The 14,555-nt window shown below is 44.3% G+C and overlaps 1 protein-coding gene across 5 annotated transcripts in view; it reads left to right on the top strand.

Moving 5' to 3' along the window:
- Positions 1-10,533, top strand: part of Myo10 (myosin X) — a 205,172-nt gene extending 194,639 nt beyond the window's left edge. For all 5 annotated transcript variants that reach the window (XM_078016810.1, XM_040271656.2, XM_040271657.2 and 2 more), the window contains 7 exons: positions 534-831; positions 1,888-2,095; positions 3,446-3,582; positions 4,592-4,712; positions 5,132-5,584; positions 7,494-7,685; positions 9,070-10,533. In XM_078016810.1, the coding sequence (XP_077872936.1) occupies positions 534-831; positions 1,888-2,095; positions 3,446-3,582; positions 4,592-4,712; positions 5,132-5,584; positions 7,494-7,685; positions 9,070-9,171 (1,511 nt within the window). In that variant the 3' untranslated portion in view covers positions 9,172-10,533. The remainder of the gene's footprint in view (positions 1-533; positions 832-1,887; positions 2,096-3,445; positions 3,583-4,591; positions 4,713-5,131; positions 5,585-7,493; positions 7,686-9,069) is intronic.
- Positions 10,534-14,555: the final 4,022 nt, after the last annotated feature.

Raw genomic sequence — 14,555 nt, 5'->3', positions numbered from 1 at the left:
TGTGTACATGAATTTGGAGCACATTTTTAAGCAAGATAGTTTGTATCCAGGCGCATTAAATGCATTTTCAACTTAAGTTACATGGGCTTATCATAATGTAACCTCATCGTTATGTTGAGGTGCATCAATACCAGATAAGCAGATCCTAAACGATTTTGCATTCTAAGCACAGAACCTGTTGAGACATAGACTACTTTTTTTTTTTTTAAGTTGTCAATGGACTTTATTTTGTTTATTTATATGTGGTGCTGAGAATCGAACCCAATACCTCACACATGATAGGCAAGCACTCTACCACTGAACCACAACCCCAGTCCCATAGGCTACCTTTTAAGTAAGCATTTTATGTACTAAAAAGTATTATATAACAAAACAGTGTGCCTTACCCACCTGTGTTTTGCTGCTTTATTCAACTGATTCTATAGTGTGGGGCACAGGGTGGGCACTGTATCAGGTAGTGGCTATCTCCATTCATTCCTTCCTCTTGTCTGCGTCATACCCCTTTGAGACATCCGTTTTGTTGCTTTTTCTAGTGCTCAAAGATAAAGGCTACACAACCCTTCAGGATGAAGCCATCAAGATATTCAATTCCCTCCAACAACTGGAATCCATGTCCGACCCTATCCCAATAATCCAGGGCATCCTGCAGACAGGGCATGACCTCCGGCCTCTGCGGGATGAGCTGTACTGCCAGCTCATCAAGCAGACCAACAAAGTGCCCCATCCTGGCAGCGTGGGCAACCTATACAGCTGGCAGATCCTGACTTGCCTGAGCTGCACCTTCCTGCCCAGCCGAGCGATTCTCAAGTATCTCAAGTTCCATCTGAAAAGGTAAAGCCCGCGGGCTGCGAGGTGAGCGGGAACTGTTTCACGAGTTGGGAGAGGGGCGGTCCCAGTTCTGACAAAGAGCACCCTGTAGGCAGGCACCCCTTGGTCTGCTTCAGCAAGCTCATAGGATGCAGGTGTCCTTTCTTCAGGTCACGCAAGGCCATGACAGAGACCAGGTCACTTTGATGTAGCATCCTCATGTGTGGGATATTGGGTACATTTAATTACATAAACAGAAAAAACCAGCTTGGATATTTATTTCAGGCCAATCAGGTGGAAAACAATCTGATTTTTAAGTTTTTAAAAAATATTTAAGAATTTTATTTTATATTTGCTTTTAATAAATTTTATTGTGTCTGAGATTTATAAATAGTTTAATTGGATACATTCAACAGTAAAATGAGGGGCTGGCATTGTAACTCAGCAGTCGAGCGCCTGCCTTGTATGCGTGAGGCACTGCATTCGATTTCCAGCACCACATGTAAATAAGCAAATGAAATAAAGGAACATCAACATCCAAAAAGAAATACAGAAATGTGGTTATTATTTAGCAGATAAACCCATCTATTACCTTATGTAGTTCAATCTACTGATTTTGGTTAACTGTGGGGAAACAACTTTCGTAAGACATTAAGAAGCATGAGCCAGCCCTGGTGGCGCACGCCTATAATCCTAGCAACTCAGAAGGCTGAGGCAGGAGAATCACAAGTTCAAAGCCAACTCCAGCAATTTAGCAGGACCATGTCTTGGGGATGTGGCTCAGTGGTTAAGTGCCCCTGAGTTCAATCCTTGGTACTAAAAAAAAGGGGGGGGGCAGCAGCAGCATAATACTTATTTGAAGTGTTAATGGCACTGGCAAAGTGCTTGACAGTGAGAGTGCCCCCCACACACACACACAACAGCTCTTTATTTTTTCTGTAATTAGGCTGAAATCTGCACGGGATGAACTGGGCACTCAACAGGAAGTTACTGCCCCCTTCACCATCTTGGGCTCCAGGACCTTCCCACAGCCCAACCAGTCTCCATCTATAGTTAATAGTTCATATATTTGTCTCCTAGGGTACGGGAACAGTTTCCAGGAACCGAAATGGAAAAATACGCCCTCTTCATCTACGAATCACTTAAGAAAACCAAATGCCGAGAGTTTGTGCCTTCCCGGGATGAAATCGAAGCTCTGATCCACAGGCAGGAAATGACGTCCACAGTGTACTGCCACGGTGGCGGCTCCTGCAAGATCACCATCACCTCCCACACCACAGCTGGGGAGGTGAGGCGGAGGGCATGCCCCCATCCCACTTGATGCACAACTGCCCACACGCCCAAGTCAATGAGGTCATGCACGATTAGATTGGCTGTCTCGTACAGTACCCAGCTGCTCGGTAAACAGGGAAGCAAGCGCAACCTGCAACCAATTGCATGTACCTAGAGGTTCACATAGTTCCCAAAGATGAGTGAAAACAAAAAGTTGCACTCGTGCCTGCTAATCTGAGAAGCAGCTGGGAATCTAGTAGAGGCAGCAGAGTTGATTCAGGTACATTGCTGTGTTCCTGAAGGATATAGGGTGTTATTTCTGCAACAGATTGTTTCTTTTCTTTTAAATATTTGTTTAGTTGTAGATTGACACTTTATCTTTATCTTAGTTTTTTTGTTGTTGTTGTTGTTGTTTTTTGTTTTGTTTTTCTGGTGCTGAGCATTGAACCCAGGGCAAGGCAAGCGCTCAACCACTGAGCCACAAACCCAGCCCCAGGGTGTTTCTTTTTGCCAAGTCACTTTTTTTTTCTTGGAGTACTGGGGGTTGAACCCAAGGCATGCTGGGCCTATTGTTGAACTACATCCACAGCCCGCCCTCCTTTTCTTAATTTAATTTTAAGATCTCACTAAATTGCCCAGAATTACCTTGAACTTAAGGTCCTCCTGAGAAGCTGGGATTACAGCTGTGCACCCAACTCATTTTCTTCATTAAATTTAATCTTAGCATTATGAAACCCATTGGCTAAAAGAATTAGTACAGTAAAACCTCAGAAGGCTTCTTGTGTGGAAGAAGTATCATTTGAAATCACTTGTTTTTTGGAGTTTATGAATTTATTAGCTAAAAGACTGTACTTCAGTGTTTTATTACTTTCCCTATTAGTATGGGTTTGCAAGAAATGTGTCCATTGATTGGTAAAGTACCCTAAGTTCTTCCTTGGCAAGAGTGAGATAAAGCTAACTTTTAAGAGAAGGGAAAGCCAGGTGCCGTGGCACATGCCTGTAATCCCAGCAACTAGGGAGGCTGAGGCAGGAGGATCACAGGTTTAAGACCAGCCTCAGCAACTCAGCAAGGACCTAAACAAAGCAACTTAGCGAGACCTTGTCTCAAAATTTTAAAAAGGGTGGGGATGTGGCTTAGTGGTAAAAGCGTCTGTCGATTCAGTCCACAGCACCAAAACCAAAAACAGAACAAGGGGAAAATGTCACCTTTGAGATTCTGGGTGATCATACACATGACAGTTTCAGGAGGCTACTTGGACCCTCACTTGTGCCAGCAGCTCCCTCTGGGTCCGTATGAAGGCATATTCTAGAATTACGTGTTGGGACCACAGCCTCCAGAGCTGAGGAATTCCCATGTGTCTTCCAGGTGGTAGAGAAACTGATCCGGGGCCTCGCCATGGAGGACAGCAGGAACATGTTCGCCTTGTTTGAGTACAATGGACACCTGGACAAAGCCATCGAAAGCCGAACCATTGTAGCTGATGTTCTAGCAAAGTTTGAAAAGTAAGTTCTTCATAAAGTGCTGAAAGAGCAAGTAAAAAATGTCAGAGCAGGGTCTGAGGGTTTGGACTTCCATTCCATGTTTGGTTCACTATGTTCGAGTTAGATAGTTTACCTGGGTTGAGCATATTTATCTTTTCATCTCTGCCAGCTGTGTTTCTTGATTACTAGATGAAGCCACAGTCTCAAAGATGATTTAACTTGAAACTGGTTCTTCATCCCATTCTCTTTCTCAGTCACTTGTTGTATTCATTGTCTTGGTTCTTAGGTTTTCACTTGTCATAAGCTTTGAATTAAGCCATTAGCCAACTTAGAAGCTCTTCAAACCACTTTTGATGTTTCCAATATGAAATGCACCTGCAATATCACACTTGGAGTTTCACACTTTCATTTTTTTTTTTAAAGAAACAGAGAATTTTAATATTTATTTCTTAGTTTTCTGCGGACACAACATCTTTGTATGTGGTGCTGAGGATCGAACCCGGGCCGCACGCATGCCAGGCGAGCGCGCTACCGCTTGAGCCACATCCCCAGCCCTCACACTTTCATTTTTGATTTCATGCCCCCTAGGTGGTGGCACAAAAGTTACTCCTCAGCATAAATGCAGTCTGCATACAAGAATATTCAGTATTTATGAATGCTATGATTTATTTCAGGATTGGTAAAGGAAATGAAGAAATGACCTTTCTTTCTTTCCATTCTGTGGATTCAATATAAGGCCTAACCGGTACTAATCAATCTGGATTCCTCAAAAAATACTAGTTGGCACAGTTTTAACTGAAGGCTTCATGTTTGTTTCTGTAGAGTGAGACTTCTGGTTAGATAAAACTGTCGGGGAACTGTGATTAGCCCCTTCTTCCCCCCCTCCCCTCCCCCCCCACCCCCCCGCCCATCCCCAGCCCAAGTCCAGCCTCACTGTCATCTGAGCATGGCCATGTAAGTCAGCTCCCTGCAGGCCACCCAAGGGCCATCTCTCATTTTGCTTTCTGAGTCTTGTGACTTCTCTCTCTAGGCTGGCCGCCACATCAGAATCAGGGGACTTGCCTTGGAAATTCTACTTCAAACTTTACTGCTTCCTGGACACGGACAACGTGCCAAAAGACAGTGTGGAATTTGCGTTTATGTTTGAACAGGTAAAGAGAATTCTGAAAAATAGATCCTTGCTGGCACACAGCAGAGAATCCCATGATGGCACCTTATAAATCCTCCTCTGGTCCTTAGAAATGGTGCGTGGTGCTAGATTCCCAGCAGGGACAAGGCCAGTGGCTCTAGCATTCCTTTGTAGAATGGAACTTCTACAAAGTTTATGTCAGCTTCCCTGCCAGAAACTCTTCCCATTTGAGGAACACAGATCATGAGGAGTAGAAGCTGTGGAACGAGTTCAGTGGTGTCTGCACCAGGGAGTAATTTTGGGTTGAAATGGTAAGGGGCTCAGGGTGTGATTTTCTTCAGGCAGTCAGGGAAGGTGACATTCAAGAGCAGTCACGAGGGGGACATGGGCATCCTGTAACAGTGCCGCTCTGACCACAGGGCTGTCGCCTCCTCCTTTCAGGCCCACGAAGCAGTTATCCACGGCCACCATCCAGCTCCTGAAGAAAACCTCCAGGTTCTCGCTGCCTTGCGGCTCCAGTACCTGCAGGGGGATTACAGTCTGCACGCCACAATCCCGCCTCTCGAAGAGGTTTATTCCCTGCAGAGACTCAAAACCCGCATCAGCCAGTCCACCAAGAGCTTCACCCCCTGCGAGCGGCTGGAGAAGAGGAGGACAAGCTTCCTGGAGGGGACACTGAGGCGGAGCTTCCGGACGGGGTCTGTTGTTCGGCAGAAGGTTGAGGAGGAGCAGATGTTGGACATGTGGATTAAGGAGGAGGTCAGCTCTGCTCGAGCCAGCATCATTGACAAGTGGAAGAAATTTCAGGGGATGAATCAGGAGCAGGCCATGGCCAAGTACATGGCCTTGATCAAGGAGTGGCCTGGCTACGGGTCCACACTCTTCGACGTGGAGGTGAGAGCTGGCTGCTATGCGGGTGGGCAGGCAGGATACACTCTCAGCCAGGTTCATGTGGCGGGAAGACAAGTTGGAACACTGTGTTCTCTCACCTTCTTTTATGAAAGGCTCCTGAACTTTACCATTAACACCCGCTACCTCCCCAGAGCTTTTTTTCTTCTTTTGCAGTAAATGTTCCGATAATATTTTAGGAAGGAATACAAAATTAAGATGTTATCTGTTCTTTTTTTATTTTAATTTTTTAGTTGTATATGGACACATACTTTTATTTCATTTACTTAATTTTTATGTGGTGTGGAGGATCAATCCCAGTGCCTCACATGTGCGAGGCAAGTGCTCTGCCACTGAGCCACAACCCTAGCCCCTCATCTGTTCTTAAATAATTTCTACTCTTTCCTATGGAAGCTATAGAACTGATTTTTTTAGATGCTGATAGAAACCTGCATTTAAGTTGTTTAAAATTTTTAGCCACCAGCTGAGGTTTAATGAATTTCTGATTCATTTCCCATTTTTTTTTTTCTTCTTTTAATTTTTTTTAAAGTAGACCATTATTTCAAAGGAACTCTTACTGATGGTCAAAAGGAGGTTTTGACCATCAACTTTTCATTTCTCTGGTTGTACATGATGTAGAGTCGCACCACATTGTGCAGTCATACATGTACCTAGGGTAATGATGTTCATCTCATTCCACCATCTTTCCCCCATACCCACTCCTATTCCCTGCCTCCCCTTGGCCCAATCAGAGTTCTTCATCCACCCCCCCCCACCTACCCAAAACAGACACCCATGGATCAGCATCCACTTATCAGAGAACATTCAGCCTTTTGTTTTTTGGGATTGGCTTACTTCGCTTAGCATGATATTCTCCAACTTCATCCATTTACCTGCAGATGCCATGATTTTATTCTCTTTTATTGCTGAGTAATATTCTATTGTGTATATGTACCACAGTTTCTTTATCCATTCATCTATTGAAGGGCATCTAGGTTGGTTCCACAGTTTAGCTATTGTGAATTGGAGAGCACATGACTTTGAAAGCCTAAATATTTCCTCTCTGATGTGGCTTAGCTTCCAGTTTTCTTACAGTCACAGTAATTCAGTATGTTATCTGATGACTTTAAATTGAGGCTCTATAAAAATCTAAATGTTAATTTTAGTTTCTAAGATCCTTTAATTGCTTCTCATTGGATGCTATTTTGGGTTTGGTCCATTGGTTGGTTCAATTATGTTTGTTCCAAAGTATAAATCGGATGCTTTGTACCATGTTCCTCCTCTTTTCATCATCCTCAATTTATACGTCTCCTGTTTGCACTAGTTCAGCTCAGCCTACATTGCTGTTCTCTCCACTTAGGCTCCTTTTCTTCCACTGATGTATGTAAGAAATCTTAGTTAGACAGTGAACTGCCTGTTTACACTAAAAGACAAAAAGTTGGTGCTGCTCCTGTAAAGAAGAGCCAAAATTGCCTGGCACACGGGGACTTGGAGAATGTTCCTCTGTGGCCATCCCAGAAAGGATTGGAGAAAGAACTAGAGGTAGCAGCAGACCTGGCTCAGGCCACTTGGTGGCTGGAGATCTTGGTCAAGTCCCTGGCCAATGGCATTATCAGCCCTCTTCCATGTGGCTGATTCAGGTGGCTAAATAGTGGAATGCTTCCAAGAGGTGAAGAATCCATACAGCACCTTAGACTGATGAGGTTCCCAGTTCGTAAGATTGATCATCTAGTCAGAAGTCAATCAGGGTAGCCAGAGAGCTGCCGTTTCTCCTGTTCCTGCCCTCCAGCAACCTGCACAGTGAATGCAGTCAGAGTTCTGTGCTGAGCTCTTGTCTCACTCTGTCTGGTGGCTTCTAGAGTGTGTTTCTCCTGCCTTGCCATTAAACCTTCATCCCAACTCTTTTGGCCACCAGTGCAAGGAAGGCGGCTTCCCCCAGGAGCTCTGGCTGGGCGTCAGCGCGGATGCCGTCTCTGTCTACAAGCGTGGGGAGGGAAGACCATTAGAAGTCTTCCAGTATGAACACATCCTCTCTTTCGGGGCACCCCTGGCAAACACGTACAAGATCGTGGTGGACGAGCGGGAACTGCTCTTCGAAACCAGTGAGGTAAGAGGCAGAAGAGGCACGTGTTCACTAGTGACCTTGAGGAAAGAGCAAGGTGGCACCCCACTTCCTGACACCTTTGACCATTTGGATATTTCTCTCCTTGTTTTTATATGAAAGTGCAGTATGGTGGCCCCTCCCCCAAATTAAGCCCCAATTTCTTCTGCATACCTTTAAAATAAGAGAGATTTGGTTCTATTTTATCAGGGAGGAAAGGAAGAGAAAGGGAAATGATAAAGATGTCCATGAAAAAGCATAATATTTAATGTGAAAATTAGGCAGTTGTGACAAAGCATCGCAGCTGTGAGACTTGATTCTGGTTGTGGTCACAGAGCAGGAGGGAGCCGAGGGGCATGACCATCTGTGTAGCTAATTCTAGATCTCAAAGTCATGCACAAAATAGCCTCTAAGTGTGTCAACTCCAAACTTTAACAAATATAGCAAGAATACTAGTCTACTGAAGCCTGCACAAAGGGAGTGGCTGGCGGCAAAGAGGTAGACGGAAATGCTGCCCGTGGTATGATAACGAGGAGGGTGCTCGAGGTGCTGAAGGCAGGGAGGCCAAGGGTGCCCTGCAGCAGGCACCCTAGGCAGACAGAAATGCACAATGAGAGGAAAGGGCTGGGGATTCCCCAACCAGAGGGCCCCAAGTGCAAGGCTGCAGGATTTGGGTGAATCCAGTAGACAATAGAAAGTCACTGTGGGATCTTCATGCATGACACGTCCACAGTGATTTTGCTCACAGTGATCTGGAGTGGGATTGGAAGGGCAGAGGGATCAGGGAGATGGAAGCCTGTTAGGATGGGGTCACAGGACATAGCCAGCAGTGAGGAGGGATGGCCAAAGAGGGTAGCAGTGATGGTGGCACCCTTGGAAGGAGCTAATGGGAGCTCCCAGTTTTATGAGGTGGCTGGTAGGGAACAGAAGCAGGCCAGGTGTCGGGACAGCTTCCCAGAGCCCTCTGCTGGCCTCCAAGACCAAGGTGCTGTTTCTTCAGCTGCCTCCCAAGGGGTGGACCAGAATTGGTTGATTCAAACTTCAGGACTGATTGTGAACTTCACAGTTCTCATTCGTTTTCAGTGAGGGAAGTAATTCCAGCCCTGATGATACGCAGACTAGTGTCTGCCTGCTCTCATAACTTACCTAAAGCAAAACTGTTGTTTTGCATGCATGAACCACCAGGTGGCGCACATTGTATTTGGAAAAGCCGCATTCCCTGACTAGGAATAGGTAAAGGCAGCTCAACTGAAGACAGGAGCCCTGAATTAGTATGGAAAGCTGCTGCCTTATGCTTGGAGAATAAATAGAGGATGTCTGGTGTTCAGGCTGGGGCCTTTTGACCTGGTGGAAACTGGTGACCAAGTGTGGGTTCTGCTCCCCTGGGCAGGTGGTGGACGTGGCCAAGCTCATGAAAGCCTACATCAGCATGATCGTGAAGAAGCGCTACAGCACCACGCGCTCCGTGAGCAGCCAGGGCAGCTCCAGGTGAAGATAGAAGAGCCCACACAGCCAGTATCTGAACATGCCACCCTCTGGCTTCGGCCAGCTCCAGGGTCCGAGTCTGGCCAATGGCCAACCGGCCCAGGCTTTCTGGAAGCCCCTCTCTGGGGGGAGGATTCTCCAGGGGTCCTTTTCGCCCTGTCAGCTTCAATGATCATGTATTAAGCTGTCAACCTTAACAGTCTGCACAATTTCCAAAGCTTTACTACTCTTAGATGACACATGCCTTAAAAAAAAGAAAGGGGAGAAAAACCACGCTGCCACCAAAGCAGCCAGAAGTGCCTTAATTGGGATCCAACCCGTGGACCTTAACTGTGCTACTGAGGGGAGGTGCTCCCCGTGGGGAAACCTGCGGAGTGGACGGGGTTGTCTGTCGTGATTGTGCACTAACCTCCCAGCCTGATTTCCCTGCAGTGAGGGAAGGTGAGGGAGTGGGGAGGTAAGGGCGGAGGGGTGGTATATTTTAGTTGGAGCGCTGCTGGCAGCCTTCCTCGTGGACATGTATTAACTTTTTTGCTTTGTTTCATCTTCTGAGTGTCTGTGCTTGCCCATGCATGCCTGTGTTCATAAACTCAACACTTTTAAACATTGTTTCATGAGCATTAAACACAAAGGGAAGAGGATGTGCAATGGTGTAAACAGTCTGTATATTTTAACAGTTCAGAGTTCTTAGTCTTCAGTTGTTACTTTATTAAGGTGGTCTTATTAACAAACCGGAATCCTGGATTTTTCCTGTCTTTGCTGTATTTTGAAAAAAAAACATGTTTTGACTCAGTTTTGTTTTACATGTAGCAAAGTCTGCACTCTGTGTCTGCTGTATTACAAACAGATCTGCAGCCCACAAGATAACTGTATTTATGAACCACTCTTAAAACTGCCGACTCCAGTACTGTCTTTAGAGCAATATGAAGTCATTTTATTTGGAGTCTTTGTATTTCTAAAAGAGTTAAGTTAAAAAACATTTTTCTTTGGAGGTTAGCCTGTACTGCTCTGGATAGATTACAGACATAATGGCATTGAATATGGGGAAGCTACCGCATTGCTGCAAGGGGTAACACAGGGGCGAACCTCTGAAGCACACCCGTATTAAATGCTGAGGCTTTGGTAAAATGAGACCATTTTATCTCAAGTTTATGTTGGTGGTCAGAACCGGCCCCTCTAAATAAGTCAGCATTTTTGACCAGAAGAAAAATATTCTGGACTTGGACCTTTATTTTTATATGGAAAAGTTATAAAGACTTGGGACAATGAAGTCTACCCATTAAAAAAAAATTGCCTTATCCCTTATGAACAACCATGTGAAATTGTTTGTTGGCTCACAGAAAGTCTGACAATAAAGGATATTAGCTAACATGCTGTGTGTGTTTCCTTCATCAGGGTGTCTCTAAATAACCATGAGGGGCTCATTTTTGTTTTGATTTTTGGTTGTATTGCTTTTGGCTCTGTGTTTCCTGTATATTCATCCCTCATATCTGCAGGGACTGGTTCTAGGACCTGCAGGAATGAAAATCTGCAGATGCTCAGCTCCTTTATATAAAATGACACAGTATTGCACATAATCCTCACACTTCCATTCATATACGGTAAATCATCTCTAGATTACATAAAAAATAACATGCTATGTAGGTGTGCTGTATTGGGGGAATACTGACTAAAGTCTGTGTGCTTGATACAGTTTGATTTTTTGTTTGTTTTGGTACCAGAGATTGAACTCAGGGGCACTTGATCACTGAGCCACATTTCCCAGCCCTATTTTGTATTTTATTTGTAAGAGACAGGGTCTCTGATCTGTGATTAGTTGGACCCATGGAAAAAGAATCTGTGGACTCTTTGCTCCCAGGCTCAAAATCAGGCAGATTAATGGCCATCTTGATCATTCTCTCAGAAGGCGAAAGGATTGGTAAGTGACATTAGACACATCTAGTTTTTGAAATGTGTTTTGTCAGTCTCCTTTGCCTGTCTCCAAAATATGCCTGACCTTGAAATCCATGATCCAGACCTGCCTGCAATTCACTGTGCTGCAGAGCACACAAGCCATTTGGCCATGCCCTGGGAAGTCACCTGAAGCCAGGTGCTACTGAGAACCTGTGGCCTCAAGGGAAGGCAATTGAAGAGGCCTGCTGCCAGAGGGCTGGATCCCCTCTGGAACCACTACCTGAAGGGCGCCCCCACCCTCCAGTTACATGAGCAAATGGCTGGGAAGGAAAGGGAGAGAATAGCATCTCCACTGAGTGCCGGTAGCTTTGTGTGCTTTAATGTTTTATTTGGAAGTATTTGGAGATTCAGAGGGTGCTGCAACACAGCAGAGGTCCACACCACCGGGTTCCCCAGTCATAACAGCCTGCAATGCTGCAGAACTGTCCCGCACCCTGGAGAGGAGCCCGCAGCTTCCTCAACCCATGGTCCACTCTGAGTCCCCGGTTCTGCACATGCTTATTGGTATGTTTGATGTCCATGGCTTTGAATGACCTGAGTGGGGGAACTGTGCCTTTTTATTATTGAGGTCAGCATCAGAGTGAAGGACAGTGTCACTCAGATTTAAACTCAACTATATTTTCACGTATTCCTATTTTTAATTCTTTGGAAGAGAATACACAGGTGATTTTTTTTTAAAGAGAGAGAATTTTTTAATATTTATTGTTTAGTTTTTCGGCGGATACAACATCTTTGTTTGCATGTGGTGCTAAGGATCAAACCCGGGCCGCACGCATGCCAGGCAAGCACGCTACCACTTGAGCCACATCCCCAGCCCTGGTTTTTTTTTTTTTAAATACTAAAGGTAAAAAATTACTTTTCCTCCCAGCATAGAATTACCCTGTTTTCCATCCGTAGAGCCAAGGTTGTTTTGTTTTGTTTTATTTTTTGCCATTTTCTTAAATATTCTTCCAGAAATACTTTAAACTGTCCCAAGCATGTACCCACATATATATCCTCTGCCCCTGTTATTTATTTTTAAAGAAAATATAAAAGCCTAACCCCTTTTGTACCTTGTTTTTCCCCCAGAACACTGTTTTAATTACCATTCTTCATTAATACTTACAGAGGTTCTTATTCTTTTCAACCAGTGTAGAGTACAGCAAACAGCTTTGTGGGAAAAAAGAAATGGCCACCTAATTTATTTCTAAAAATAGTTCAGAAATCTAACAGGGCAGTTTTTTCGTTATGAGACGATTCAAACAATAATAAGTTGATATAAAAATATGTCATAATAAAGTTCTACATTATCTAGGTCATATGCTGGGGACCTTCAATAAATTCTAGAAGTATTTTACAAGTATAAAAGCAAGTGCTAATGAATACAAAGATTCCAATGCACCAGAAGTGTTTGAGAAAAAACTAAATATACATAAAGCTATCCTTGGGGGTGGAGGGTTGAACCCAGGGTGCTTAACATTGAGCCACATCCCCAGCCCTTTTTATTTTTTTTTAATTTGGAGATAGTGTCTCTCTAAGTCACTTAGGGCCTTGCTCAGTTGCTGAGATGGGATTTGAATTCATGATCCTCCTGGCTCAGCCTCCAGAGCTAAACTTAACCAATATATTTACAGCTATTTCATGCAGTTGATCAGAAAAGCATTATGATACACATGTGGGAAAATATGGGGCTTGGATTCTAGGTTTGGCACTTCTATTTTCAAAGTATGCAATCTTTTAGACCAGGTTTCAGCAAACTGAAGCCCAGAAGCCAAATCTAGCCCACCACGTGTTTTTTAAAATGGTTTTATTAGAACAGATCTGCACCAGCAAAGTTAAGTAACCAGAACAGACTTTACACAAGGCTGAAAATATTTACTCTCTCATACTTTTTTTTAAAGAATTTGCTGCCAGGCACAATGGCACACACCTAATCCCAGTGACTGAAGGCTTAAGCAGGAGGGTGGCAAGTTCAAGGCCAGCCTCTGCAACTTAGTGACTCCCTGCCTCAGATCAAAAAATAAAATGTTCTGGGAATGTAGTTCAGTGGTAAAATGCCTGTCCATAGGTTCAATCCCCAGTAAAACAAGAAAGAAAGGATTTACTGACTTTCCTGTTTTAGGTAATTACATAAATATATTTCCTTTAGTGGTTAGAATTTCTATTCTGTGTTATGTGAGGGGTATAGTCCCCATTTTTGAGGTGGGTTTTTGTTTGGTTGGTTGAGTTTTTTTTTTTGTTTGTTTGTTTGTTTTGGTGCTGGGGATCAAACCCAGGGCCTTGGTACATGTGAGGCAAACATTCTACCAACTGAGCTGTATCCCCAGCCTGAGATTTTGGGTTTGTTTTTGTTCATTATTTTGAGTGAATCTCCTCCTCTCCCTGCATTTCCTCATCAGTACAAACTAGCTCAGCATCACCTCTCATTTCTCTCGATCTGTCAGTAAATTGATGAAAGGACATAAAATTTCTCCAGGACAGACATCCTTCCACCTGTCCCAGGACATCCAGCATCCTGCCTGCCTCAAATGCTTTAGGGGCTCAACTTAGCCGTAAGAAGTGAACAGATTACAGCCCCACCTTTCAACAAATTTATTAGGAAAATGAGAGAAATACACATGAACATGCTAAATAACTGCATAGATAGCCTGAGAAGAGTCAGGTGAGTATCAGTAAGGTAGCATTGCAGATGCCTAAAGCAGGCAGATGGATGTGTGGGCCCTGAGCCGGGTCTGCAATATGGCAGGTCTTGGTTGGTGGAGAGGAAGAAATTCCTGCTGGAGGGCCCTGAAGAACCAAGCTCAGGTGTGGACTAGAGATGGGCTTGGGGCAGGTGTCAGTACAAAGTCAGAGCATGCTTTCACTTCATCCCCATTGTGTCGGTCCCTAGTTTAAAGTCTTTTGCTAAGCCAGCAGTGACAAAGGAAACAGATACTGGACACACCCAGTACCTGCATTCCACAAGACCAGAGCTGGAATTCCTAAGCATTCGGAATTCTGGCAGTGACGTGCTGATAAATGAGTAAAGGCCTGCTTCAGAGTGTTTGTTGGTTTTCTAGGTGTAAATATTCCCACCATGGCTGCTTCCAGACTCCAAGGTGGCATCACGGAATGCAGAGTCAAAATGAGATGCACACAGTCAAGTTTCCCAGCTGCTAGGAGCCAGGGCTCACACAAAGTATAGAATCTTGTCCCTATCTTTATTCTTCCCAGGGACTTCTCTTTTCCATTTCAAGTTCTAACAGGATTGCATTGATAAGCAGTTTGAGACATGAACAGGTCTACTCCTCAGGCACTCATATATTTGCTTGGTGGCAAACAGTTGGTAGATTATAGTTCTTGTCATTTCCCCCGTGATAGGCCAGAAAAGAAAACAAATAATTCCTATAAATCTGATCTCTTGGGAGAATGATTCTCTGTAAATTCATCATGTGACTCAGCATGGAGGAAATTTAATAG

The sequence above is a fragment of the Ictidomys tridecemlineatus genome, chromosome 1 (genome assembly GCF_052094955.1).
Source record: "Ictidomys tridecemlineatus isolate mIctTri1 chromosome 1, mIctTri1.hap1, whole genome shotgun sequence".
In the NCBI taxonomy this organism is placed as follows: domain Eukaryota; kingdom Metazoa; phylum Chordata; class Mammalia; order Rodentia; family Sciuridae; genus Ictidomys; species Ictidomys tridecemlineatus.
This window is presented reverse-complemented; position numbering and strand designations above follow the sequence as displayed.